Source organism: Carcharodon carcharias, chromosome 5 (assembly GCF_017639515.1).
Source record: "Carcharodon carcharias isolate sCarCar2 chromosome 5, sCarCar2.pri, whole genome shotgun sequence".
Classification (NCBI taxonomy): Eukaryota; Metazoa; Chordata; class Chondrichthyes; order Lamniformes; family Lamnidae; genus Carcharodon; species Carcharodon carcharias.
In genome coordinates, this window is record NC_054471.1 from 112,010,771 (window position 1) to 112,038,628 (window position 27,858).

General features: G+C 42.6%; 1 protein-coding gene across 5 annotated transcripts in view; it reads right to left on the reverse strand.

Moving 5' to 3' along the window:
- LOC121277628 (macoilin-like) overlaps positions 1-27,858 on the reverse strand; it is a 232,244-nt gene that overhangs the window by 52,376 nt on the left and 152,010 nt on the right. For all 5 annotated transcript variants that reach the window (XM_041187198.1, XM_041187196.1, XM_041187194.1 and 2 more), the window contains 2 exons: positions 17,662-17,785; positions 668-846 (listed from right to left, as the gene is read on the reverse strand). In XM_041187198.1, the coding sequence (XP_041043132.1) occupies positions 668-846; positions 17,662-17,785 (303 nt within the window). The remainder of the gene's footprint in view (positions 1-667; positions 847-17,661; positions 17,786-27,858) is intronic.

The window sequence follows — 27,858 nt, forward strand, 5'->3', positions numbered from 1 at the left end:
GCCCAGCAACAGTGAAGGAACGGTGATATATTTCCAAGTCAGGATGGGGAGCGACTTGGACAGGAACTTCCAGGTGGTGGTTCTCCCATCCATCTGCTGCCCTTGTCCTTCTAGATGGTAGTGGTTGTGGGTTTGGAAGGTGCTGCCTAAACAGCCTTGGTGAATTTCTGCAGTGCATCTTGTAGATGGTACACACTGCTGCAACTGTGCGTCGATGGTGGAGAGACTAAATGTTTGTAGAAGGGACCAATCAAGTGGATTGCTTTGTCTTAGATGTTGTCAAGCTTCTTGAACTGCACTCATCCAGGCAAGTGGAGATGATTCTATCACACTCCTGACTTGTGGCTTGTAGATGGTGGACAGTTTTTTTTTGGGGGAGTCAGGAGGTGAATTACTCACCACAGGATTCCTAGCCTCTGACCTGCTCTCATAGCCACCATATTTATATGGCTAGTCCAGTTCAGTTTCTGGTCAGTGGTAACCCCCAGGATTTTGATAGTGGGGGAATCAGTGATGGTAATGGTAATGCCATTGAACATCAAGGGGCAATGGTTAGATTATTCTTCTTGGAAATGGTCATTGCCTGGCACTTGGCTTGTTATATGGCGATGATTAAGATCTGCCAAAGAAAAACAGCATTGAGGAATGAGATATCTGTTTCAAATACCTTCTTCCAAACTCCGGTCCTGCCTTGTTTGTAGTTGTTGTTCTGAAGGTAAGGCCTGCCGAAGAAGTTGCATGAAGAACTCATTCTGTTTCTGAACGTCTTTTTGTTTCCTTAATTTAATTTTGTAGCAAATGTAACTTTTGAATTCAAAACCTAAAGACACTACTGGATATCCTATGCTAAAATAAGAAAAAAAAATCACTTAATGAGAAAGAATAACTTGCATTTGCATAGCACCTTTGACAAAAAGGCATCCTAAGCAGTTCATAGTCAAATAAGTCAGTGCTGTAAAGTAGGAAAATGTAAAACCAATTTGTACAGAGCAATGTACCATAAAATGCAATGAGATAAATGATCAGTTAATCCATTTTTTATAATGAAAGATGAATGCTAGACCTTAGCACTTCTAATGATAAAATCTGAAGAGGTATTATTTTCATACAGCTGAAACCTTACATATTTTATTACTAAACACTTTATTTTCTAATAAATATAGGTAAGTACACAAAACATAGAATTCCAAGGAATATACTACACTGAAACAGGTCATTCGACCATCCATTCACTACTGGTATTTATGCTCCTCCCACCCTTCCTAGTCCAATTCTATCATTATAATCCTCTTATCCCTTCCTTGCTCACTTGTTTATCCAGGTTCCCTTTAAATGCACCTATACTGTTCATCTCAACCACTGCCTTTGGCAGTGAGCTCCACATTCTCACTATCATCTGGGTAAAGAAATTTCTTCACAATTCCCTATTCGTAAAAGTATATTGCATTAATCGACGTCCTGTAGAAGTACACACAAAGTATTCAAAACTGAATATAGCTTTTAAGCAAAGTGATGTATTTCAGTCTGCATTTTAAAATCAGATCCTATTTATTTTATATTATATAATTTGACAAAGCTCACAGAAATTTAGGAAGCAGAGAAGTAAAGTTTGTTACAGCACAGGAGGTTCCCTGGAGTCAAGGCTGAGAAGTTGAGACACAAAACTGAGACACTAGATACTACACAATGAAAAGCTACTACCAGCTAGCTATTCTGTGTTCTAGGTATTGCTATATACGCACCTGGTGTTAGAATTTCCTAGCTCAAATGTTTCCAATTAAAAGCAGTAAATTCTATTCTAGTGAATGGAGCCACTGTTGAGATACATGTGGGTCACAGCTTTAGTAGTTAGCATTGAAGTGGTATAGGGTGTAAAGGATAGGGATATAAATAACTAAAACAAGTGGAGGAGGTGGATTTCCATTTATTGTAAAAATTGGAGATGGTAAACAATTTGGCACTGAGGATACTTACAGACATTAATGATAGAGAGTGGAAATCATTTATTTTTGTTAAAAAGCAACCGATTGTGATATATGTTACTCTTTAAAAATAAATACACTTTCATGGGAAAGGGTTTCCTCTGATCCTTAATAGCAGCACAAGATCAGTGGAAACAATTCTTATTTTCATTCTTTCTAGAAGTCATCAGCCGTCAAAAAAAACGTCACACGTAATTTCACTTGGAACCGGGAAAACAGTAAACCTTTCAGCTATCACACAAATGAGCTAACCTCACTGGAGATTGCAAGGCCTGTTCATTTGCATAAACTCTCAGGACATGTCAGGGGTTGTTTTTTAGCCTCTCCTATGAGATTGCGTGGTGTGTGAGAGTGGGGAGGGGAGGAATGGTGACAATGGTGTGCCGAAGTTACATTGTACTCAGATAGGTCATGTTCTGTACACCAGATGATCTTTACTGACCCTTTTTTTAAATACAATCCTGAAAATTTTGACACAGACACAATGGAGACATTTTCTATCCAAGATAATTTTTTTCAAAAGAAAAACCAAAAAGTAAAGATAAGCATTAAAACATTGGAGGTCACAAAAATCTGGAATTGATGTGCCAGTGAGTTCCTCTAAAGCTTACTCTCAAAAATTACCTCGTGTCTATTGCTTAAAAACCATTACTTTGTGTGTAATCCCATGCATAAATGACCAAGTACACCATCCTTTTAAACTACAGAGAATTGGTATTAGTAGCCTATGGAACAACAGAGGTGATTTGCCTCTCCTCTCAGTAATGATTCGCTGTCCTCAAAATTGGATAAAGCCCGAAAACGAGTCAGGAATTGTGATATGTGATTAACCTATGCCTGTTGCTTCTGATTTGGGCAGAATTCAAGCTTTGTGCTGCATGTTCATTTCAATGATAGCTGCAGGCAGCCAGCACCACACACGCTGCAGAGTGGCTACATGACTCAACAGGGGACACAAAATCATGAGAAGTTAGCATGAGTTCAAGCTAGCCTGCACTACTTAAAGCCAGTCTGCACCTTTTAAAGGGGAGGTGCACTTTGACTGGAGCTGGTGCTGGAAACCATTCTAAGGACAGAATTTTACATCCCGCGGGTGGACACACACCCGCAAAATTGCCTGCAATGACGTTGGGTGAGCATTCCGACGTCATCGCGCACTCATGTGATTTTTCAGTCGGCGGGCACGTGGCAGAGTTGGCAGCACACTGCCAACAATTAAGAGGCCTATTAAGGCCATTAATGTATTAATTGACCTGGATTTTTTGCTGCCTGTCCAACGTTCTTAATGGCAGGCAGGCGAATATGCCAGGCAGCATTTTCCTTTTTGAGGAAACTTCATCCAAGGGCGGGATGAGGTTTCCGATATTAATTTTTAAAAATACAAATGTTTGGGCAGAACTTTTATAAACTATATGTTTAAGTGAGTGAGTCCAACGTGTGGACGTTTTTATCTGCATTTTAAAATCTTTATTTGATGCTTTTACATTCTTCAGCTTCCTGAGGCAGCTCTCTGCCTTCAGGGAGCTTTCATTCCGCATTCCCCCTGTACCCGCGCTGACTTCAGCCCTCGCCCTCCTCCTGCCCCTACCCCAGCAACGCTGAGCCTTTCAGCGCGCGTTTCACACTAGGTGGCCGTTAATTGGCCAGCCAGTGTGAAATCGTGGTCAGGGCCAATCGCAGGCAGCGAGCCGTTTCCCAGCCACTCCCAGGCCCACCCAACCCACCTGCCCAATGACCTCAAAATTCTGCCCTAAGAGTTAATTTGACCTGGAGAAGAAGACAGGGCAGAGGTCGGGCCCCCAAGTGCTCCAACGTGACACTGGAGGCCTTGGTGAAGGAAACAGAGAGAAGGGGAGAGATCCTGGGGGGGGGAGAGATCCTGGGCACCAGGAGGATCCCCAGACAAACACTGCAAAGGCAGTGTGAGGAGATAGTTCCCACAGTCAATGCCAGCAATCTGGCCATCAGGACCTGGATCCAGTGCTGAAAAACATTTAGTGACCTCACACAAGTGAATAATGTCAGTGAATGCATCTTTAAATGCTACATCCTTACAACTGAACCAGCAGCCTCACTCACATACTGCTCATTCACCACCCCTCTTCACTCATTTTCCAGAAATCTCTATTTACCATAGCGCATACTTCATATTCATCACCTCACATCACCCTTACATACTTCTCACTACTGCAAGTCTCAAACACACACCTCACACCATCAGCTATTCAACCATGACAGCCATATCACCCAAATACATTGCACCGCACTCACAAACACACTTCTCTCTCTTTTGCAGGACAAGGTGGCACAAAACCACAGGCAGCAGCAGGTAACTGGTGGGTACACGATCGAGGAGACAGTGCTTGTCATCACTGAGGCCATGGTCAGCGGTGGGGTGGTAACTGTTATACATGGTAATATGCTTATACCTAATCCACCTTCTCACATCCCACTTCGTCATCAGCCTATAACCTCTTCTGTTTCCCAAGCTGCACATGGTTTAAGGATGCAGCTCTTGCTTTTCCCCCCTTTCCTCCGGGTGAAGACCTGCAACCATGCCTGTCACCCACCAGTTAGCTTCTGCTGCCAGCGGTTATACACCACGTTGTCCTACAGGCGAGAGGAAGCATGTCAGTGAACATGGTGCGATGAGTTTGGGTGATGTGGCTGCCATGGTTGAATAGCCAGCAGTGTGAGGTGCGTGTGAGGCTTGCAGTGATGCAAATTATGTGAAGGTGCCTTTCTTCTCTCGGATACCCAAGAACTGAAACCTGGCCAGACAGTGGTGCAGGAACAAGAAGTGGAAGAGGAAGAAGACACTGATGATGAATAAACGTCGTCATTTATTTTCACACATGCAGCCCCTAGATCAGACACTAACAATTCTGTATTTTAAAGGACAGCTCAGAGGCAGGATCAGCAGGTTGTGGGGCACTGGGCAGGAGTGGGATGTAACCAGGGCAGGGAGCAAGGGAAGCACAGGTTCCAGCTCCATGGAGGACAAGGTCACACACCAGTTTGGCTACAGAGGACTCAGATGAAGACTTCAAAGAGGTGGCGTACAGTAAAAACTGATGGGCATGCACACAGAAATGCTTGCAGCATTGGTAGGCCTGAAGAAAACCTGCAGTCACCGTCAAGAAGCATGAAACAATTTGTCATCAGCCTTGCAGAGCTTGGAGCCCATCCTTTCTGGCTTGGAAGTGGTGACCAACTCCAGGTGAACGCTGTAGAGAAAAGGGTTGATCCTAATAAAAGCATACTGAGCATGTGTGAAAGAAGTTATGTCACAGTGATGTTACCCACTGAGAGACGGTGTCTAAGTAGCATCTCAGGGGGCTGCTCCAGCTATATGTTCATCCTATTTAACATTTGTAAATAGCTAGCATGTAAATAAATGCTTTTTGAGCACAGACCATTGATTCCAGTGAGATCCTTCTAGAATAAGAAGCTAACAAGTCCCAACACAAAGCAATCATAACAGAAATGCTCACACACCCAATCATGACGCAACATCTGATGGCAATATCTTACCTTCCAATAAAGAAAGGCAGAAGTCACCCAACATCTGAGTGCTGCAGTGGAAACTCATACTGAAGTCACACAAGCTCAGCTTGCTGCCATACAGATTCAGATTGCTGTCATTATTGCTTCAGATCATAGTGCTCAAAGGCTCTTGCAGGGTTTCACTGCAGTCTTGCCGTCTGCTCTCCGACAGATTACTAGGATTACTGAGGTGTTACCCCAGGGGAGTGACAGTGGCTACGTGCTGTTGCCTGTTATTCAGCCAGACCAGACTGCAGTCACCATGATGAGATCTTGCAATTCAAAAGTGGATAGTCTCCTCCACTGAATATGACCAGTCTTCCACCAACCATGCTGCAGCCACTGGTGTAGTATAATGAAAGAGCACTAGACTGGGCAAAGGCACACAGAAGACAGGCACTAAGGGAATGCACAAAGGTAATTTGTTGACTTCTGGAGATTTTTAGATGGTTTGTTTGATAAAGTTAGTTTTGAATGTTTGTTTTGTGGTGGCTTTTATATCAGCATTACAACCAAAAAGGTGTTATGATGGTCAGTAACAGAGGGAAGGTAAGGTGTGGAACTGTTGTTGAATGGGGATTTTGGTGTCTGTAAACTGGCGTCACATTGATTGAGCTGATCATGGACGGTATACCTGGAAAGGGGATGTTAGTTATCACTTTGTTTCCTCCCCCTTCTCCTCCTCCTCTGCAGCTGCTTGTCATACACCTGGTGACAAGCATGGCCCTCGGGAGGTGGGGTGGAGGGGGGGCGGGAATGAGGTTGTGCAGGAGGCTCTGGTGCAGTGGAATGAATGCTGAAGGACCCCAATAGTCTGCTGAATGGCATTTCAAGTGGCAGCATGGCTCTCCCTTTATGCATTCTGCCAATGTGTGTAAGTATTGTTTGGCAGTCATTGCCATGTGGACAATGCTTAGTACTTGTCACCTAATAGCTAGCCTCTGGTCTTTCATGGTGGTTCAGATGCTGATGGCATAGCAGACTGATGCAGAATAACAGCATCATGATTGCTGCCAGGAAACCAGGCATTGATAAGCAAGATATGCTGAGTGGAGTCACATACCATTTGGACAATGAGGGACAGAGCTTTTTGAGGTTGCAGTAGATCTCTGAATCTACATGGAGCGCTCACAAAGCAATGTATGTGCATTCGATGACACCTTGCACCATGGAGAAGTCTGCTATCCTGATGAAGCTGTTTGCATGGTCCACCTGCTTCTCTCTGGAAAGATTAGAGTGATCCAAAGAGAAGCAGGCAATAAGAAACAGCAAAATGTTGCAAGATCATCTTTAATAGGCTCACTTCATGGCTCATTTAAACCACTGGAGAGCTTTGTCATTCTGCCTGCAGCTGAAAATGTTACCTTAGTGATAGTGCTAAAACAGATCTATTTTTCAAAGTAGACATTAAGTTAAATTAGCTCAAATTATAAATGCATTTAAATATTTTTAATATTAAGCAGGATGTATAATGTAAAGATAAGTAGCAGAAATTATTAATCGCCTGCAAGGGCTGCAGGTAATGAATTTAGTTTTAGGCCAATTCATTTTTTAAATAATCCCAATTACAAAACTCATCTGTAGAGTTTCATGTAATTTTATCTGTTAAACAGTCAAGCTGGTACAGTAAAGAGGGCTTTATTTTTTTTATAAGTGCCTGCTTCTATTGATAACCTGGGCACATGGAGTACTAGGATACTTGCTGAATGGGTTTAATCTCTTTTTTGCCCCTCACCCTTGATGTTCCTGAGGAGCTCCATCTCACCCAGTCCTCAAATACCTGAAAAAGAATGCTGCACATTGGTCTCAGTTTGGCAAGATGAGGAAAATGTAGTCAATGCTCTGAAGTTGTCCCATTTCCTTTAAGACAGTAGGCGGAGCAGACATAGAGATACATGGATGTGATTGACTTAAAAATGGGTGAAGAAAGTAATTGAGGCAATGAAAGGGGTACTTGTCCATCATTGAAATGGTTTGAAGTGACTGTAGAAGAGCAAGTAGTATTAGAGGACTAGTAGACAGTTAATGTGATTCCTACATATAAAAGGATATCAAGCACACCAAGGGAGCAATAAACAAAATAGCCTAACATTGGTGATAGGGAAAATAATGGAGTTCTTGGTCAAGTATGCAATAGAAAAATATCCAGCAATGGAAAATAGAATAAGGAGTAGCCAGCACCAATTCCAAAAAGGAAGGTCATTTTTGACCAACCTTAATGAATTCTTTGAAAAAGTGAAAGAAAAGATAGATAAGGGTAATTTACTAGACACAATACATTTGGATTCCCAAAAAGTCTTTGATAAGGTACATAGCATTCTTATAACTCAGGGGACTCAAGGATTAAGAATGACAGCAAGCTAGCTACAAAACAGAAAACAGGGTAAGAGTTCCTCTGGTTGACAAATGGTGGGACATGGTGTTCCAAAAGAATTGGTGTTGTTCACATTTACACATACAATGTGAACTCGGGAATCAGAAGAACAATTTCACAATGTGCCACTGACATCGAATTTAGGGTATAGTTCAATACAGGGGACTGCAACAAAATAAAGGAGTACATAGCAGAATTGGCATATAATTAGCAAATGAACTTCAATATAGTTGTGTGAATTTATATATTATGGTAGGAAGAATAAAGAGGCCACATACGCCTCGGAAAGTAAGTGTTGAAGCGAGGTACAAGAACAGAGGGATATGGGAGTACTGATACACAAATCACTAAAAATAGCAACACAAGTTAATATAAGGCCATAACTCAGCAATACATTTGGAGGGATAGATCAAGCAGACAAGTTATATTAAGCTTGTTTAGAACTTTGGTTAGACCACGCTAGATGTACTATGAGCAGTCCTGGTTGCCATTAAGAAAAAAATATAGAGGGCAGAGCTTAATCAGTGATGGTGGGACCTGGAAAGGGTGTCACTTCTGCTTTTGTGCCCGGAGCTGGTGCCCATGCAATTCATATGAAAATTTAAAGGGGCGGCAGCAGGCACATGAAATACCTGCAAATGTATGGTGGAGGCAAGTTTTCCATTGGAGGATCCCCCATCAGCTGACAGTTCAGCAGGTTCGAGCAGGTTATAAAAGAGCCACCTGGGCAAGCATGGAGGCTCTGCATCAAGGCCATAGGTTCCATGTTCACCCCATGTTCATTCTGTAGTTTGGTCAATTTGCTTTGCAAGCATACATAAACCTCAGCGCCCCCTCCCAAACTTATTCCCTATCACTTCCCCCTCATTAAAATTTACTGTCCTGGGACCACCACCCCCCCATCAAATCCAAAACCTTTACAAGTATAATTTGAAATGTCAGAGCAAAAACATAGACTGGCTCAATGTTTCAGCGACACAGGTTTCTCCTCGAGGCCATCAGGGAATGGCAGGACGTGCTCTTCCTCAGCAATGGCAACAAGAGTCCCTCCCTAAGGTGGACTAGATGGAGATCTCTGAGGAGGTTAGCAAACTTGGGGTCTGCCCAAGATCATAGTTGCAGTGCCGGAAAAGTGTCAATGACCTCCTTTGATCGCCTGGGTAAATGACATAGTGGCATGAGATTGTCTTTCATACAAACATCAAGCTATATTTGTGCAAGTGTGAAGCTGGGCTAGGTGGGTGAATGTGTGATCAGCCTCAGGACCACTTGGCACTTGAAGCCAAAGTCACTGATAGTTTGGCTTGAGTGACCGGTTGGATACAAACTAGCACATCGACAGACCAGTAGACGTGATGGGGATACATGCAAACAAGGGGGTCAGTTGACATTTGTCAAGTCGCTAAATCTACCTTCTCCTGCAGGACAAGCAGACCCATTATCTAAAGGAAAAGGCGAAGACAGGCAGAGGAGTGCCTGATCTCAAGGTTCCCACCCCTGCTGAGGAAGAAGCCCTCCAGATTGCTGGGTAACGAGGAAGCTGAAGTGACAAGGCTGCAGATGAGAATACATCCAACCTGGCACTGCTATAATGGGCACTCAGGATCACATGAGGCATCGTACTGTGCTCATAGACTCTGTGGAAGCTTAATATGTTTCTTTTTATTATCCTATACAGGTGCCCACAATCAAGACCCTGGGCCTCAGACACTCCAGGGCACCAAAGACTCAATCTCTGTGCACAATGCCACCAGTGACCCAGAGGATGCATTCTGCACCTTCCTCTCCCACATCCTCTAACAGCTCAGGTACACCACCTGGGTCAGGGAGGGATGAAATTTAGAATCGGGGTCACATTCTGGACAGGACAGTACAGACACAGTCCAGCAGCTGAGAGAGGTTGTGACAGCTGAGATCCCAGACACTCGGAGGAGTGTTGGAGATCAGGCCCCCCACTGAGCTTCAAGTTGATGAAGGGCCTCTGGTCACAGTCACATGAAGCCTGTTGGAAGCTTCCTCTCAGAACACCCCCAGAGTGAGTAACCTCTCATCTTACTCTCTGCCATTGTCTCCAGCAGGTGTTCCCGAGGAGATTGCCCCTGCACGCATGCAGGACACCCCCAGTAGGACAGAGCCCTCAAGGCCCGAGCCCTCCAGAGGATGCAGTCGAAAATCATAGCAGGCAATGGACCATCACATTCAACAACTTGTCTCCACCTCAGCTGCTGTCAAGTTCATAGCAAGACATAGGGCAGAATTTTCCGCGCCTGCTGGCAGTGGGCGTAATAGGTGGCAGACATGGACAATATGGCGCGATCTGGTTAACGACGGCAGGAAGACAGATTGCAATCATCTGCTCAACCTGCCAATGGCGGGCCACGTTTCCTGCCAATGGTTGGTGGGGAGCTCATTGCAATACACCAGCATCCCATTAAAAGGCCATCCTGCCAGTCTCTGGAGCCCCGCTGGATCACCCGTCCATGTTGGCAGGAAAGCACGTCAATGTGCTTCACAACAGCACACAGGCAAAGTGCACTTGGCGGTCTTCATTTTGGGGGAACTGAGGTGAGTGAGCAGTACTGTTTTCCACAGCTCACCAGGGTTACCTGTTGCTCTGTTGGCTGTTTTCTGGGGGGTGCTGTCTGGGGGCAAATGCTGCCCTGGGGTTGGCTCCCGCACACAAATAATCGAGTTGGGGGGGTAGGGTAGGAGAGTGGCCATGCAGTAGGGACACCTGTATAAACTGACCAACCCTCTGCAAATGAGAAACATCAGGTGCAGCCACAGTGAAATGATAGGGGTCGGGCTACTAGCCTGCCTGCCCATGCAAGCAATGTGGTGTCACAAGCCCTCCAGACCTTACTCCCCACCACCCTGGTACAGACTGCGAGTCTGCAACCACTTTACTGGACCGCGCAGCAGTTGGACTGCACATGTGGTACAATCTCCTCGCCAACGCTGGCCATGTAGCAGTCACTGCTGGAGGTGCTCACAGCCCCTTGCAATCTCAGCATCCTGGTTTGGACCAGATTGGTGGTAGGAAAACAAAACTTAAGAATTTATAAGAGCACAAATGTGACACGGATGTTTATACAAAATTCGCTTTGTCACTAAATATTGCACAATATATTGTTTTCACATTGTTCATGTGTGCATAATTGGGCCCGTAACTTCCGAGCCCCCCCAGATATGCTGGGGAATCCCCCTTGGAAGTTCTCAGGTAATGCTAACTTCCTCTGGATAATTGCCCTGCACTGGGAACCATCAGAAAATACAATTTAAATCATGTACTTCAGATGATTCCACATGATGAACTCAATGGCATGATGGAAGAGGGCATTGGTCATCTCTTGGCGCACCAATCTGTGGCAGCATGTGAAATGTCACACACTGCCTGTAAAGTGACCTTCTTCTCTGATGCCTTCCCTGGATGACTGCCTCCTGACCAGCCTCCCTCTTTGGCGCAGCCTGCTGCTGGCCTTGAGGCCTCAGCTACTGAGTGGTGAGCACGCTCCTTTGTCACATCCTCTCATCCTGCTCCTGAATTTGTAGGAAATTTGGGTGTATGAGACCCATAGGTTCTCGACCAAGTGAACTGTGTGAAAAAGGCATAAAGTGTCTTGAGAACCTGTGTTTCCATGAGTTCACCCTTATAGCTGCTGGGCAGTGAGATTTTCCCACTCCTCCCATTATCTACACCCAAAACTCCACCCACCTCACATTGGCCTCCTCCTGCTTGGATCTGCATGCCTGACAGTTAGAAATGAGTTTTTGAAAATGGCCAGCTACAGTGTATGAGTGACACTCACTTTGCAACCTGTGACCCTCCACCTCTCAGAAACTCTAAAGATGATGCAGGGAGGGTGATGCATGTGCACGCCCCCCCGCACCCCTGTCACCTTTGACTTTGTTCCCATCACCTTTGACCCTCCCAACATCAGTGTGCCTTCCCTCTGGATCCTGTCATCATGGAAGTGGACATGCCATCTCTCCCCGTTGAGCCTACCCCCCATGCTCACTGAGATTCTTCCTCTGTTCTTTGACCTTCCCTGCATCGTCGTATCCCGTGACCTGCCCAATGAGACCTTTGAATGTCCCTACCTCAGACTAGAACAGCACCCCCCCCGCCAATAAATGGAACTCCTCCCTGTGACTGTGAACATTCCCTCTGCCAGCCAGCACCCTGAGTTTGACCCACAGGACCCACATGTTTAGAAGAATGAGAGGTGATTTTATTGAGACATATAAGACCTGAGGCAGCTTGATAGGGTAAATACAGGAAGGATGTTTCCACTTGTGGGAAAGACTAGAACTAGGGACATAGTTTAAGAATAAGCGGTCTACCATTTAATATGGAGGTGAGAAGGATTTTTTCTCTCGGAGAGTCATTACTCGGTGGATCTCTCTTCCCCAGAAAGCAGTGGAGTCATTCAATATATTCAAGGCTGAGTTAGACGGATTTTTGATAGACAAGGGTCGAGGTATATGGGGGCAGACGGCAAAGTGGAGTTGAGACCACCAGATCAGCCATGATTTTACTGAATGGCAAAGCAGGCTCAAAGGGCTGAATGGCCTAGTCCTGCTCCTAAGTCCAATGTTCCTAGGTTCCTACATGTAGACAGTACTGACCTCACCCTCTATGCACACATTTTATTTATCCACAATGTCTGAATCCACCATCGCCAATACACCCAAGACCCCATCCTTTCCCACTGCTCACTTCCATGCCAGGACCCCACCCTCTGTCATCCCTCGGAGCCCTCTTCCAATCTTCTCTGTCTCAAGCCATCCTCTGTCACCCAGGCGAGCATCAGCAGCTCGATTGACTAAGATTTGGGGAAGGAGAACCGGTTGCAGGATGGTGTCTTTTATAAGGCACAGATCCTTTTGTTTAGAGATAAATCTCAATGAAAAAGCTGAAACTTAGTGCTCATGGCCATGGCAAATTAAGTGTCTCTTTGAGACATGTTGGAGTTTTCTTTCTTCACTTGCAGAGTCCCATGGAGGCCTCAAGGAGTGGAAGGAATCAACACATGTGAAAATCCCAAATGTTTGGGACACTACAGTAGAAGTGACACCAGTGTCGACAATGTACTCCTCACAACCCTTCAAGTGAAGAGGGCATTGGAAGATGCTACCGTGACCAGAGTACATGTGCAGCTCTCTACTCAATGTGCTTCATCGTCTTTGCTAATATTGTATTCTCACAGGCCTGCATGAACAATTATGTGCCTAAAAGCAAATAGCGCACGGAACTTGTATGCCTGGTCACGCCAAAAATGCCAACAACCTTGTTAACATCTAATTCCTTTTTCCTGATAGAAAGATATGATTGCCTGAACATATGCTGGTCAACACAAGAAGCTGAGAAGCGTGATGTCCCAACATCTAGCGACCAAGAATAATAAAGCTAGTACTTCCAGGGCAGCTGGAGGATTGTGCAGAGCCCGCCCAGAACCAGGAAAAGCTACTGACCATTCAGAAGCTGAAGGCAGAGAAGGTAGCCCTGGAGCAGAAACTGGAGGAGTTTTCCGGGATCAGTCAAGGCCTCTAGGAAAGGTTGGCATTCGAGCTATCAAGGCTCAAGTGCAGGCTCCAGGACCAATTTTTCAGCATCCGCATGCAGAGTAATATGCGTCTATGTAACTGCAACCCTTAAGCAACAGCTATCTTACTGCTGAGCAGTCATTATAAGCTTAATTATTACTCTTTCTGTTGCAGATAGAAGTTGCACATGCATTTATTCATGCAGTTCAGGTAAGCAGACATGCAGAGGTGCTTTACACTCCAATAGATGAGAAGGTATGGTTTTCTGAATGTTCCAGATAAAAACTATGCCAATTCGCACACAAAGCATCTTTAAAAGTGCTGGATATCTCAGGGGCTGATATATACACACACACATCTATATATATATATATATATACATATCATCTTCATTCATGCAGTCTATATATGCACTATAATTTAGTCTGTATTATAGATCTTACATGCAGAACACTGATATGTTCCTTTTTCCCCCTGACAGGTTCAATGCAGGGAGGTCTAGAGCTCTCTGAGCGACAGTTATTTTTTTCATTTTTTATGTTTAATTGTTTTTCACTATTTGATTAACTTTAATGGTTTCAATAAATCAATGCTTATGTTTTCCCTCTTCCTTCTCCATCTGCAGCATGTTTCACTCATCATTTGAAAAAGGAGGGAGTTGAGCGAGGATGAGGTCTCAAAGGTGTAAAGCAAACTGATTGGTTATATAACAGGGAAAATAATAGGCAGAATTTTACCGTTGGCAAGCGGGGGTGGGGCCCGCTAGCCGATACATAAAATGACGCGGGATGACATCGGACAGAACCTCCGACATCACCCCGTCCCATTTAAATTTTCAGGAAGGCGGGGGCGCAGCAAAATCAGCTGCAGGCCCACCAATCTGACAATGGCCACTTGAGGCCATTGACAGGATCAAGTAAGCAATTAAAGGACCTGCCCGTCCAACCTGAAGGTTGGCAGGTCCACCAGGAGCCCTGGTGGCAACCATAAAAAGCATGAAACCTCATCCAACAGCAGGATGAGGTTTCATGTAGGGTTTTTAAAATTGTAATAAAGTTGTTATGGAGATTATGAATATGTCCCAATTCATGTGACATTGTCACATGAGGGGACATGTAAGGGATTTTTCTTTTCTCTATTTTTAATATTTTTAAAAGTCGAGGTGATCTCCCTGAGGCTGCACTAAGCCTCAGGGAGATGGGTGCGCTCTTTTGTGCACATGCACGAAAAAGCGCACTCTCGATTTTAGGGCTTCCCTCCCCCCAACCCGCACAGGGAGTGCATAATGCTTCCCGGTGGACATCACGCTGGGTGGGCCTTAATTGGCCCGCCCACGTAAAATGGCAATGCAGCCCAAATCACTGGCAGCGATCGGCTCCGTGCCCGCCCGCGATTGGGTCAAACCCGCCTGCCCGACAAACGGAAAATTCTGCCCAATGTGAGCAAATTTGGCCTGAAATCAATCCGAATTTTGATAATGTACATGAGTTATTTATGCTATCTCACTTCTTTTCCAGGAATAATGTTGTTGACCCCTTACTGAAACCTTCATTTTGAGTTTTTTTTTTGGCCTGTGATCAAGTGAGGAATTTTAATTTTGTCCGCTTGGCATTTATCACAATAAAATTTGCACAGTTTTTATGCAAACTTTTTATTGAGTGTTTTGGCTGACCTGCAAATCTGCAGTATCACACTTAGTAATCTTGAGCATTTCCATCCAAACAAATACACATTGGAAGGGGGAGTTATTGACATCAGTTGATGCTCACCAGCAATAAATGAGATAAATAAATACATGCAAGCAATAAATGCAAGTGCAATATAAAGCACAGCGGATAAATTGGAAAAATAACCAGTTCAGACCGGTAGTATCTATATCATCAGCATTACTGGCATCACCATCCAGCTTACTGGTACCATTACTAGCATTAACTGGCAATTTCTACTGTAGCACCAGTTCTGAATTGTTCTCACTTCGCCATTCAGAATTGGTTCCAGCTGGTACCCATACTACTGGAACTTCCTTCTGGGTGTTGGTCTCATAAGTAGAGAGCTGCCCATGAGCCGCCCTAAAAGTGATGTGGTGCTGCCTGCTGATGACTGTGAGTGCTGTCTGAAGCAACATAGGCAAACAAGCCTCAAAGTCCTGAGCCAAGTGCAGTTTGCCAGGTGCACGTCGCTTGTGTTCAGTTGTGAAATGAGCGTGATGATCGGATGATCCAGTGTTGGGGGATGATTCCGGCGAGCTGGGCTTATAATGATATGCAGATGTATCACAATGAAGTTCCTGACGTTTGGTGGTGGGAAACACAGCCCACCACTGATGGGCGGAGCGGACGGTTGCTAACATGTTTCACAATGTTGTGAAACTGATTTTTGGCCTTACCGCCATATTGTCCACTTAAGCCTGCCGTGATGCCCGATGCCAGAGGGCACAGAAAATTCTGCCAGATATTTCCACTTGCAAGGGTACTGGAACCAGTACAGTATAATCACTAATAAATCCAATTGAGAAGTCACAAGAAACTTCTTTACCCAGAAAGTAGTTCAAATGTGGAACTGGCTGCATCACAGAGAAGTTAAGATAAAAAAGCATAGAGGCATTCAAGGGGAAGCTAGATAAGTATGTGAGGAAGAAAGTAGAAGTAAACCTTGATTCGATTTGATGAAGAAAGATGAGAGGAGTCTTATGTGGAGCATAAATACCCGCAAGGACCTGCTAGGCTAAGTGGCCAGTTTCTGTGCTGTAAATACTTTGTAATGACTTTGTAAACTTGGTTCAGAAAGTTAAGTCTTGTCCAGACTTACCCATTTCCAGAGACCCATGGGCCTTCTTCCCCCTCCTCTTACAGTCCCGACAACACCCACTAATACAACACTGCCAGGATTCATGGACCTGCCAGCTAATCAGATTGGCCAGCAAGCTCCTGAGGGTAGTACTTCCTCCCAGTGAGGAGTGCAAGTCCCACTTGGCCCTTGTTTAGCCCATTTGCAGCACATTATGGTTGCAGGGCAGGCCAACACGCATACCAGGGGTGATTGCAGCAAGCCATCTGCATCGCCGTAATATTCAGCCCTAGGTTTCAGCTTTTAACACAAATTATACCATAATCCTCAGTGAACAGTCATTTGGAATTTTCTATTTTAAATATGCAAACATTGACCGTGATTAACCAACATGGGTTAAAGGAGGAATTGTGCAGTATCAGCTACTGAAAACAATGGTCCAGATTTTGTAATCATAAGTGAAGATCACTTGCTGCTGATCTCAAAGAAAGTTGCACTGATATATTTAATGATCTCTGTGATGAGAATATTAACTCTCTTGATGCATAACTAATTGCAGCATAGTTTAATGGGAATTCCCATTGTAGTGCTGCAGTGATGCCCTCAAGTTGTTCAAGGAGTCAATCACATTTCAGAATTCTCACAGACAGCCAACCAGGATATGAAAAGCACTAATAATCAAACAACATTTTAAAAATTTTGCAAAGCTTGAAATAAATATTGGAACACACATAGTGTAAAGAAGGTGGGAGCTGAAATAACTGAAAAAGGCATTAAAAAACTTGAAAAATGGAATTTTAAAAATCTAGTAACTAATCATAATGGAGAAATTTGACAACAATCCACAAGTACGAAATTAGTTTTTAGGGCATATTGGTTGTTCAGTTATTATTCAGATTGTCACTAAAACCCATCTCATTGAACAAGGCTTAACTTTTTATGGGATTTCTAACAGTGATATGAGAGTGGAAAAGGTGAAGATCTTGTTAGATCAATTGATTTTGTAGATTGTGGCTCGGGGAGGGGAGGGGGGTTCAGAGTGCAGTCTGTGGGTGAGCAATAAATGACAGACCTCAACTTCAGGATTTCCCCCTTATTTTGCACTTGCATTGCATCCCAAAGTTGTGGTTAAATTCAGAGGGGCAATGCGAGCAAATTCTGTCAGTTTACCATCAAAATCCCCACAAATTCCAGGCCTATATTGCCAAAGCAGAGCTGAACTGTTGTATAAGCCCCAGCTCCTGTCATCTGATAAATCCACAGAGAAATCGTCAGGCCACAATTGTTCACTCCTTTATAGTGCCAAGAACAGCTGTGTAGAAGGATGAAATCAGCAGAAATAATACATAAATTTGAAACCAAATTTACGTTCCAAAGTTCCAAGCATCTAATAAATTCCAAAATTTATTAGATGCACTGACTTACCAGTGTGCTGCAAATGGGCGACAAAGATCTACATTAAAATTTCTTAAATCCTTAAATCTGATTGTTGCTTCTATATAAATAAAAAGTATCCAAAGAGACAATGTAGGCAAGCAACCACCTCTATCTAAAGGAAAAAAAACAGAAAGGCTTAGCGTTAGAAATTATAACATTGATAAACAGATCTGATCTTATACAATTTACAGACATAATTACAATTGAAAGGTAAATTTGGGGCTTGTAGCGTACTTCACTGTCGTGTATGAGAACATAACCTGTGGCACCATTGTATAAAATGTGAACCAAATATGAAGATAATTTCTAAAATAATTTTTTTGAAAAATGGCAATTGTTACTAATAATTGTGGCTTGTTCCAGTCTGTGGCATCTTCAAATTTTGCTTTTTTCCTACTGAAACCCTAAAAACTCTTATCACTGACTATCTGGTCAATCAAAAGCAATAGGAAGAGACTGCAGAAGATCAAGGCTACATCAGAGGTTTTCAAAGAAGTGTGACAAAAACTCATGTAGGTTGTGCTTGTGAACAGGAAGGATAGAAATGCTTCATTTTAGATAGTAGTGTTGGCAGCTTATCTTCATTGGCAAAGGTCTGAGCTTTAAAGAAAAACTGGAAAAAATGGGGTTTTAAAGCCTTGTCATGGTACATAAGATAGTGAACAGTATAGAAAGATAAACCTGGAAATCACTTTAAACTACATTGTGAGGGTAGGATAAGAAATTAACAGTATTTGGAATTAATTTCCAGATAGAGGCCCGAATTTTCACAGGGGTGGAAAGCTTTGCCAAAATGGCGTCAGAGCCCTGATTCTGGATGTCCTGCCCCCAAAACCTGGCTTACACAATTTTCACCAGGGGCTACAGGGCAGGTTGTAGTTTACACATCTTCACAGCTCTGGGCAGATCTGTCCAGACAGATGATTTGGCGTGGTTTATAAATTATATGAAGTGAATATCTTGAAGAATGTGTCCTCCTTATATGTTGGTTCTTTCCTTTCTTCCATCCTATGAAGCTCCTTCTGTTCCATTAAAACTGGAAGCATTAAATGAAGGGTAAGACTAACTGGCCAAACAGGCTTGTCATATACAAGCTTGGTATAAGTTTTGCAGACCATTGTAGTATAAGGGTCTGGCACATATAGGATTTACATGGGATTGAGTACAGTACCACTCACACAGGGATGTAAGAAAACACATGACCTGCACCTAGGGATCAGTCTAGTGCATAAGTAGGAAATGGTGTAGGGAACATATATTTTCATTTCTCTTAGACTCAACAACAGAGCCTGTTGGACTGTGGATTAGAATTACAATGATTGTAGGTTGAAAGACATGTCCACTGGAATAGGATGAGAGATATATACAATGTTGCAGTCCTGGAATGGAGCGAGAAAGGAGTCCTGGACCAAGGGAGTTGCCTGACAACAGCATTTTAATTGGCTACTGACCAGATGACCGGGTTTTGTTTGAGAGCAGGGCAGAATAGCTCCTAGCCTGAAAAGAACAAGACCTAAAACCTCTTTCTCCTGTGTGTGGAAGATTCCAGTAATTCCACAGTAATAGCTAACTGCTTTTTTTTCTTCTCATATCTCTATAACCTGCTCTTTCTGTGAGGAAACTCCTTTAAAAATGAAAAGGAGAAAACCACTGTTAGAGACATCGAAAAGCAAGTTCTCAACCAATGAACTAAATATTGAAAGTGCTGGAACCTCATGTTATCAACAAGAACTGAAAGGAATTTGGAAGACATCATTCAAAATCAACTCACTGAATCCTGTACCCTGGATTGGTGCTACTAAACTGTTTTATCCCACCCTTAAAATCCATGTTTTGTGTGTCTTATGTGTCTTGTGTGTGTGTGTGTGTCGTATTTGTGTGTTTGTGTGTATGTCTGTGTGTGTGTGTGTTAAGGGATTTAAGAGGGGTAGAGTTTAAGTTATAGTGTTAGAAATTAGCAGTTCATATTTATTCATTTTGCCATTGGTTACCAATAGTTTGCTCAATAAACATTTATTTACTTATTAAGTTTACAAACCTGGTGCTCGTATTCTGTTAACCTAAATTAAACAGTTAGGTAGAATTGGGGCAATTTGGTGGTTTGATCAAACTTTTTCACATTTGTCGTGGCTCAGGGAACAGTGGGGCTTGATGTTACAGCGCACTATCCCCAGTGAGTAGTGACAATGGAAATAGCCCCTAGTTTGAACCCTTAGCTGTATATATGTACATAGTCCTTTTAGTTAAAAAATACATGCGGTTAACCTACTTAAGACTTAGAAGACTTCAGTAGACCTACCAAACGGTATCCAACATGCTACAACATGGTGGCAGCAAATGGAAAAATCCAAAACCTTGCAAAAAACGCAGAGAAAACTTAAAATCCTGCAAGAATACAGGCAAATTCAAAGAAGCATTCTGACCTGACAAAAAGTTTAAATCATAATGAATCAGAAGAATTGCTTAAAAGCAGAATTAACAACCAAACCTGATGAACTTCTTGAACTTTGGTCCAATCTGAACAATATTAAAGATAAGATGTGCAGTATGGAAGAGCAAATCCAGACTTTTAAAGCAGAAAGGTAAATTCTATGGAATAGATTGAAAATCCAATGAATGAATTGGAAGAGTCTAAGGAGCAGGAGAAAGTTTCCAAAAAAAGCTGGATGCCCAGACGAAGTTGTTAATCTTATACAAGATTCCTGCAGATAACTCCGAAATAAAATCAACTCAATTTACCAGAGTTGTTGTGGAGCTGGATGAAAAGATTCACAAGTTTGAAAAACAACTGGAAAAGAAGTAATCAAAAATGTTGCTAAAATTGTGAAACAAGTAGGAATGAAGGCTCCAATGTTGAAACATGAGCTTCCATATGCATTGTGGCAAGCCGCATGACAAAAGAAGAGGAATAAAACACTATGGGGATGAACACAGTGTTCATCAACCCCAGAAAAAATGGGATAAATCAACAACTATCTATCATCACAACTGCCAAATTGACAAAGAATGGTTCAATACCAAGGAATGGAAAAGAGGATAAAAAGATACCTAGATGCCAGAACAATCTCCAAATCAATAGAGTTTACCTGCAACAACAAAGCCTACCACTCCTCTGACAGTAGTGAGAATGACTTATGGAAGAGTTATAAGGCCTATGAGCATATGAAGTGGGGAGATGGGGTAGTAATAACAATGTAAGTACATGGGGTAAACTAGAATAACTTAAAATACATTGGATAAAGACTTGTGGATGTGTAGCATAAGGGTCTGGCACATATAGGGTTAACATGGGACTGAGTACAGTACCGCCCACACAGTGATGTAAGAGAACACATGACCCACATCTAGGAGTCAGTCTGGTGTTGGACAGAGCCATTTGCACAAGCAAGCATGAGATAGCTTCTAGCTTGAACCCTTTACTGTGTATATGTACATAGCTCTTGTAGTTAATAAATACATATAGTTACCCTACGAAGACTTCATCAGGACATAGTGAAGGGTATCCAATGCCTGCAATAGCCATCACTCGCATTTCTTCCCCACAGCTATACGGTCACCTCAGGCCAGTTTAGGGAAAAAACACTATAACCTTCAAAGTGATAAAACAATTTCCAGGGAACCACACTGACTGGGTGACACAATCCTTAATAATCACCTATGTTCTGTTCATGATTATGTTGGCCAGTATCAGGAACCTATTCAGCTCACTTCTGAGTGCTCATAATGAACGTACAATCATTGCACCTGCCAGCAACGTATTTCAGAGATTGATGATGTTCTGTAAAAAGTATCATCAAACATATAACCAGTGCTATGCTTATGTAACTAGGGCCCAGATTTTCATCCCCGGGCCGGGTTCACCAAGTGGGGAGATTACCCAGCTCGGCAAACCCGAACGTTAAAAATGTTCGCCTGCAAGTTCAGATTTTCAGTTGGACGGGGCAGGCTGAAACAAGAGTTGCGGCAGGTATCCCCGCGATGAATGAGCAAGCTACTGGGTGCAGAGGTGGGCTGGGTAGAAGGACTGTCTCTGTTTCAGGCACTGTGTTTAAATAATCATAAACAAATAAATAAATAAAAACAACATCCCTCCAGCTCTCACCCCCCATATTTACCATGTCTCATCCATGCCAACCTTTGCCAACCCCTGTACCCCCACCCACTCCCCATTTACCCCAATGCCAACCCCTTTCCCCCACTCACCCCATGGCCTCATACTTGTTTGGCAAAATAATGCCCCTCTATCCAACCCCATTGATCCAGTACCTTCATGCCAACTTAGTGCCAACTTATGCCAGCCCATGCCCCCCCACCACCCCCCCCTCCCATCATGCTAACTCACCTAGTATACTTCAACTGTTCCTTGACAGCTTTGACACTTCCTGGATAACTTTAATAGGTTTGACAGCTGGACAGCTCCTTTACATTTCTTTGACAGCTGAACAGTTATTTGACAGCTGGACTGTTCCTTGACAGTGGGACAACTCTATAACAGTTCTTTGACAGCTGAACAGCTCTTTTGACAGCTTGTCCATTCCAATGATTTTGTGCATAAAAAAGGTCTAATCATGTTCGCTTTTAAGAACCCCAAAGCATACCTTGCTTCTCCTGGTTATCCAAATACATCCACTAAGCTCAGATGTCTTTTTACCTGTTCTAATCAGCACATGCTGGATTCCACATTCCTGTCCTTCCAAAATCCCACTTCAATGGAGGCAGTTGATGATTTAAATAGGCAACTGCCTCCATGAATCATGCATACATGAATATCGGCCCAACTCTGGTCCCGCCCCCACCCCCACGAAGATGGAAAATGCTGTGTTTGGGGACAGGACTTAGGATTTTCAGCCATTGCTGGGATTTTCACCATGACAGAGATGTTTTCCATTGTGGTGAAAATCTGGGCCTAATGCTTATATAACCTGATTCTTTCTAATCTTTCCAACTTAAATAATGTATCCTTATGATTGACTAATTATTTCATTATTCTTCTTTAAATTTCTGTAAAGTATCTTTAAAACAAAGGAGCACCCATGCTTGGTACTCAGCACCTCTTACTGTGGCTCAGAAGAAGAATATCCCAATGGTCTCACAGGTTCTCAGACTTTTACCATTAAGGTTAGCTCTAAACAGATGCAAGGTAAAAAAAAAAGCCTTTAAAACTCCTCAATTTCTTCATGCTGCAGGTACTTCCTAAAGTCTCCGTTCATACTGACACCAATTTTAGTTCTGTTTCTATTTGTTCATGGGACACTGTCATCACTGGTAAGTCCAGCGTTTATCGCCCATCCCTAATTACCCTTGTTGCAGTCACTGGTATTCTATACTCCCACTGTAGCATTTACTTCACCGATCCTCTAGTAGCATCAGCGCAAGCATAAAAGAGAACGCCTGGATTGTGATAGAAAATACATCAATGCCATTATGGTGGTTAAACTGTCAAAAATGGATGCCACCCTAGAAATGCTGGGACACCCATTTTAAAGGCCAAATCTTGCCAGAAACTCAGGCTCTGCAAATTCAGCTTTCTGCTTTATAAATCTGCTCTATGGCACATATATTATGCTTTTAAAAAATGGAAGTAACTGCCCCTGTAGCCGCATTGGTAAATGCATTGCCTTATGTGGAAATGAGTCACAGGTTAGGAGAGTTCCATGTTCAATGTCTGCTCTGTGCTGATATAACTAATCTCCAGTTATGATGGTGATAGTGGTGCTTAAATGGCCCTCAATGCCCCAGGTAATCAATGAGAGATCCTGCTACTTATATAAGGTGCCTGTGTGAAGCCTCCTCAAAGCTGATAGCTGCTATTGCTCACTGTTTAGATTATTCCAAGAAGAATGTCCAACACAGCAAGATAACAAAGGATGGCTGCTACTCAGGGCACTGTATACTAGCATAAATCAGTGCCCTCAAGACAGAAAGGAAAACTCTGGTGAAAATGAAACAAATTTTTTAAAAATCACATTTAGATTTATCTCATTCCAGTACATGTGCATGACAGTTTATAATAAACCAACAAGAAAAAACAAAATCTGCATAATCCTCATTCTGGTACCAGACTTAGTGCCGCCACAAAATGATTTTAATGTACTTCTATCCTTTACAGATTTCAGATAAAATTAGGCTAAACATTGGTTTTGCTAGTTATTTCATGTAGGGGTGTCTTCTTTCCTCTTTAAAATCTAAATCATATAATACTCCCAAGTGAAGCACCCTGCCATACATTGCAATGATATAACTACTTTACTGAGATTTTCCTTTTAGTGTAACATAAGCAATTTGAAGATATTCATCAGGGTGAGTCTAGTTTCAAAGGCAAACAGGGAAAACATTCTTTGAGCTAAATGTGAGTTCAAACATTGGTTTCAAAAGAAGGGTCAGAGTAATTCAACTCAACAGAATGAATACAGCTTTTAAAATTATTATAAAATTAAGCACATTTCTGAAACAAGCATTACACTATTAAGTAACAGCAAAATGCTGCAAATCTGAAATAGCAATTTTAAAGGACTGCTTATTTTGGACTTAAATCAACAATAAACTAATACGGTAGATACACAAGAATAATGAAACTGATCTATATAATAGGATTGATAATTGGTTATGTAACATATACATACATGTGCATATCCTAATATATTAACAATGATAAGTAAGACTTTCCTCTGGCTTAGTGCCCATTTTTCAGTATTATTCAGGCTGGTTGGGGTTGGGGGGGGTGGGGGTAAAAAAATTGAGTAGTGAGCCAGGTTGCCAGATTGCCAGATCCTTGCTTCTCCTGCCCATTTGTACAGCAAGTATCAATCTTTTAAACAGACTTGTGAATTAGTTCGTTCCAAAATCCAGGTCACCTGCGATTACAGAGGACAAGCTTAAGGAAAGTCCCAACATGGAAATTCCCACCCCCAACACACGGCCTCATGACCATTTTTGTGATGACCAAGCATTCTACCCAAATCAACCTGACTTCTTGCTCCTCCTGGCTCCACATCAATCATAAGAAAAAAACCTTCCCTTCTTAGTGGCAGCCATTTGCTCAACTACAACCATTCCTCAGAAACCTGAGCAGGCAGAACCAACACCTGCTCTGTCAGGCCAATTTCCCTAAGGTAAAAATGTTTTAAAAATGTTTGGCCCCTCTATAGTGTATGCTAGGAACCTATTACCTGTTTCAGGTGGCCAACTCACATGCTTAAAATATGGCCCAACCCTACATTGATTAGGATATTTCTCAGATGCCCTTGGGGAGCAGGACATTGGTCCCATTAAATAGTCAACACAGACCAATATAATATAAACATGTCCCCACATGTGACTCATTCACATGAAGAGGGACAAGTTAAAGCTGAGTTTAAAAAAATGTTATTTTTTTTTATTCATTGTTGGAATAAATTGTTGCAGGATGCCCATGGATGAGGTTTCGTTAAAAAAGCAAAGGCCACCTGGCCTATTTGCCTGCCTGCCAACCATAAGGTTGGGTGGGCAGTGAAAAATTCTACTTAATTAGCTGCTTAAGGGTCTTAATAGGTGTCTTAATTGTAGGTGGGCGCACTGCCAACTCTCACATGCGCCCACCGACTGAAATATCACACGAGTGTGTGATGACATTGAGATGCTCGCCCGACGTCATCGCGCGCTATTTCATGCTCGGGTGCATCAGGCACATGCCTGCACGCTGAGCTGAAAATCCTGGCCATGTGGAATTTTCCCAAGTTGTTTGAGGCAGTTTTGGAGGTAGGGATACGAGGAAAATTGGGAAGAAAATGGGGACAGTATCCTGATATCTTCCCATCTCCTTCTGTCTTTCATTTGACCTCAACCCATGCAGCAGCGATGGGAAGGCAATTAAAGTATTTAAGGAGGCAACGGAGAGAAATTTTGCATCTGCAATGACTATTTGTCAATTGTGGATGGGTGACACGTAGCACCTATATCATTAGCACAGACGTTAGTTTTGTTTCTCAGCTTTAGCAAGTACTAAACAAATTAAGCATAGCTACTACTGAACTTATAAATGTCTGTATTATACCAAAAAATATATATTTGGAAGCTTTGATTAAAAACTGTAATTTGCTTTATTTTATTTTATAAATACAAGGAGTGTTTTACAAATCAATGTCTAAAATAGTTATTTGAATGTTGTAATTTCCAGCCACCCTATTTTTGTTTCCTCATTTAGCCTCATCTCAATCGAGTTTTGTCCTCAGTTGAAAGGACAAGGAAGTTGAAGCAGGGAATCTTGCAGCCTTAGTTTGTGCATCAATAATAATCAATTTCTGTTTCAGAACCCTGGACACGTGAGAAATTAGCCTTCCGGTTGAACTTTCCATATGGTTTCCATAGGAAGCCTGCCTCACTGTCAAATTAGGGATGGTGGGCAGGATGAGGAGTCGGGATCACGATTGAGCACACAGGATTTAAAGTGCCACCAGCAGCTCTTCCCAGTGGCTGCATGGACATTTGTGCTATGATGACCTGGAGGAGCTACTCCTGAAGACAATGGAAGGTCTGTAGCCCCAATAAGCTGTGAAAGTGTCCTGCAGGAACTTCCAGCAATTTCTTTACCAAGACCATTATCATTATTATCAGCCTCAATGACCTGCTCCTGCCATTGCAAGTCTCTGTGTATGATTGACCTCAGGCTTGCCATTTTCCCACTTTATAGTATTGAGTGCTTATCAGTTGCAGGCTTCAATGATTTCCTACTTGGCCTCCTCTAAGCTGCCATGATATAGGTGCTGTGTGTTACCCATCCACAATTGACAAATAGTCATTGCAGTTTCAAAATTTCTCTCCGTTGCTTCCTTAAATACTTTAATTGCCTTCCCATCGCTGCTGCATGGGTTGAGATCAAATGAAAGACAGAAGGAGATAGGAAGATATCAGGATACTGTCCCCATTTTCTTCCCAATTTTCCCAGTATCCCTGCCTCCAAAACTGCCTCAAACAGCTTGGGAAAATTCCACATGGCCAGGATTTTCAGCTCAGCGTGCAGGCATGTGCCTGATGCACCCGAGCATGAAATAGTGCGCGATGACGTCGGGTGAGCATCTCAATGTCATCACACACTCGTGTGATATTTCAGTCTGTGGGCGCATGTGAGAGTTGGCAGTGCACCCACCAACAATTAAGACACCTATTAAGACCCTTAAGCAGCTAAGTTAGTAGAATTTTTCACTGCCTGTCCAACCTTTGCCTTTTTAACGAAACCGCATCCATGGGCATTCTGCAACAATTTATTCCAACAACGAATAAAAAAAATAACATTTTTTTAAACTCAGTTTTAACTTGTCCCTCTTCATGTGAATGAGTCACATGTGGGGACATGTTTGTATTAATTGTAGATTCTTCTTTTTCATTTAAAAAATCTTCAGCTCCCTGAGGCAGATCTGTGACTTCAGGGAGCTTTCAGTGAGTGAGGCTCTCAGTGTATGTTTCACACTAACTGAGCGTTAATTGGCCAACCGGCGTGAAATCACAGTTGGGGCTCGATCGCGGGCGGCGGACTGTTTCGCAGTCACTCCCGGGCCTGCCCGCCGTGCCCAATCAATGAGGGGAAAACCCTGCCCCATGAATATTTTGCCATCTCCAACAAAAATATTAATACTTTTTCATGGTCAGTCCAGCAGGTGTCATACTTCTGTAAATTACAGTGGCATTCTTCTTAAACATGAAAACCTCATTCTAAACTCGTAATAGTGCAAAAAGATAATCTGAATGTGTTTGTGTATATATATGAATATATGTATGTGTGTGTGTACATATATAAATATAACAATCACATGTATATATACAAAAATATATAACATATTTAATATATATGTGTAGGAAGTTAGGTATGTGCAATTCAATATACAGCTTTTATATATTTCACATTTTTAATTGACTTAACTGATGCAGAGAAGGCACTCCATTTATTATTTATTTCCCAATGAATGCTGAAGTTATTGTTTGACCTTTGGGGTTGCTGTTGACATTGTTCTTGGAGTCAATCAGTTTAACATTTAGGAGGGCACCTGAGTTTCTTCGTGCAGATTGTTCTTCATTTACATGGTTTAAATCTAAATAATTTTCTATATGACTGTTGTATGCTGGTTGTGACTGGCTGATGAATGAATGCTGAGACATTGGAATGTTTAAACAATAACTGGTCTATTGGATATAACAGAACTACATACAGAT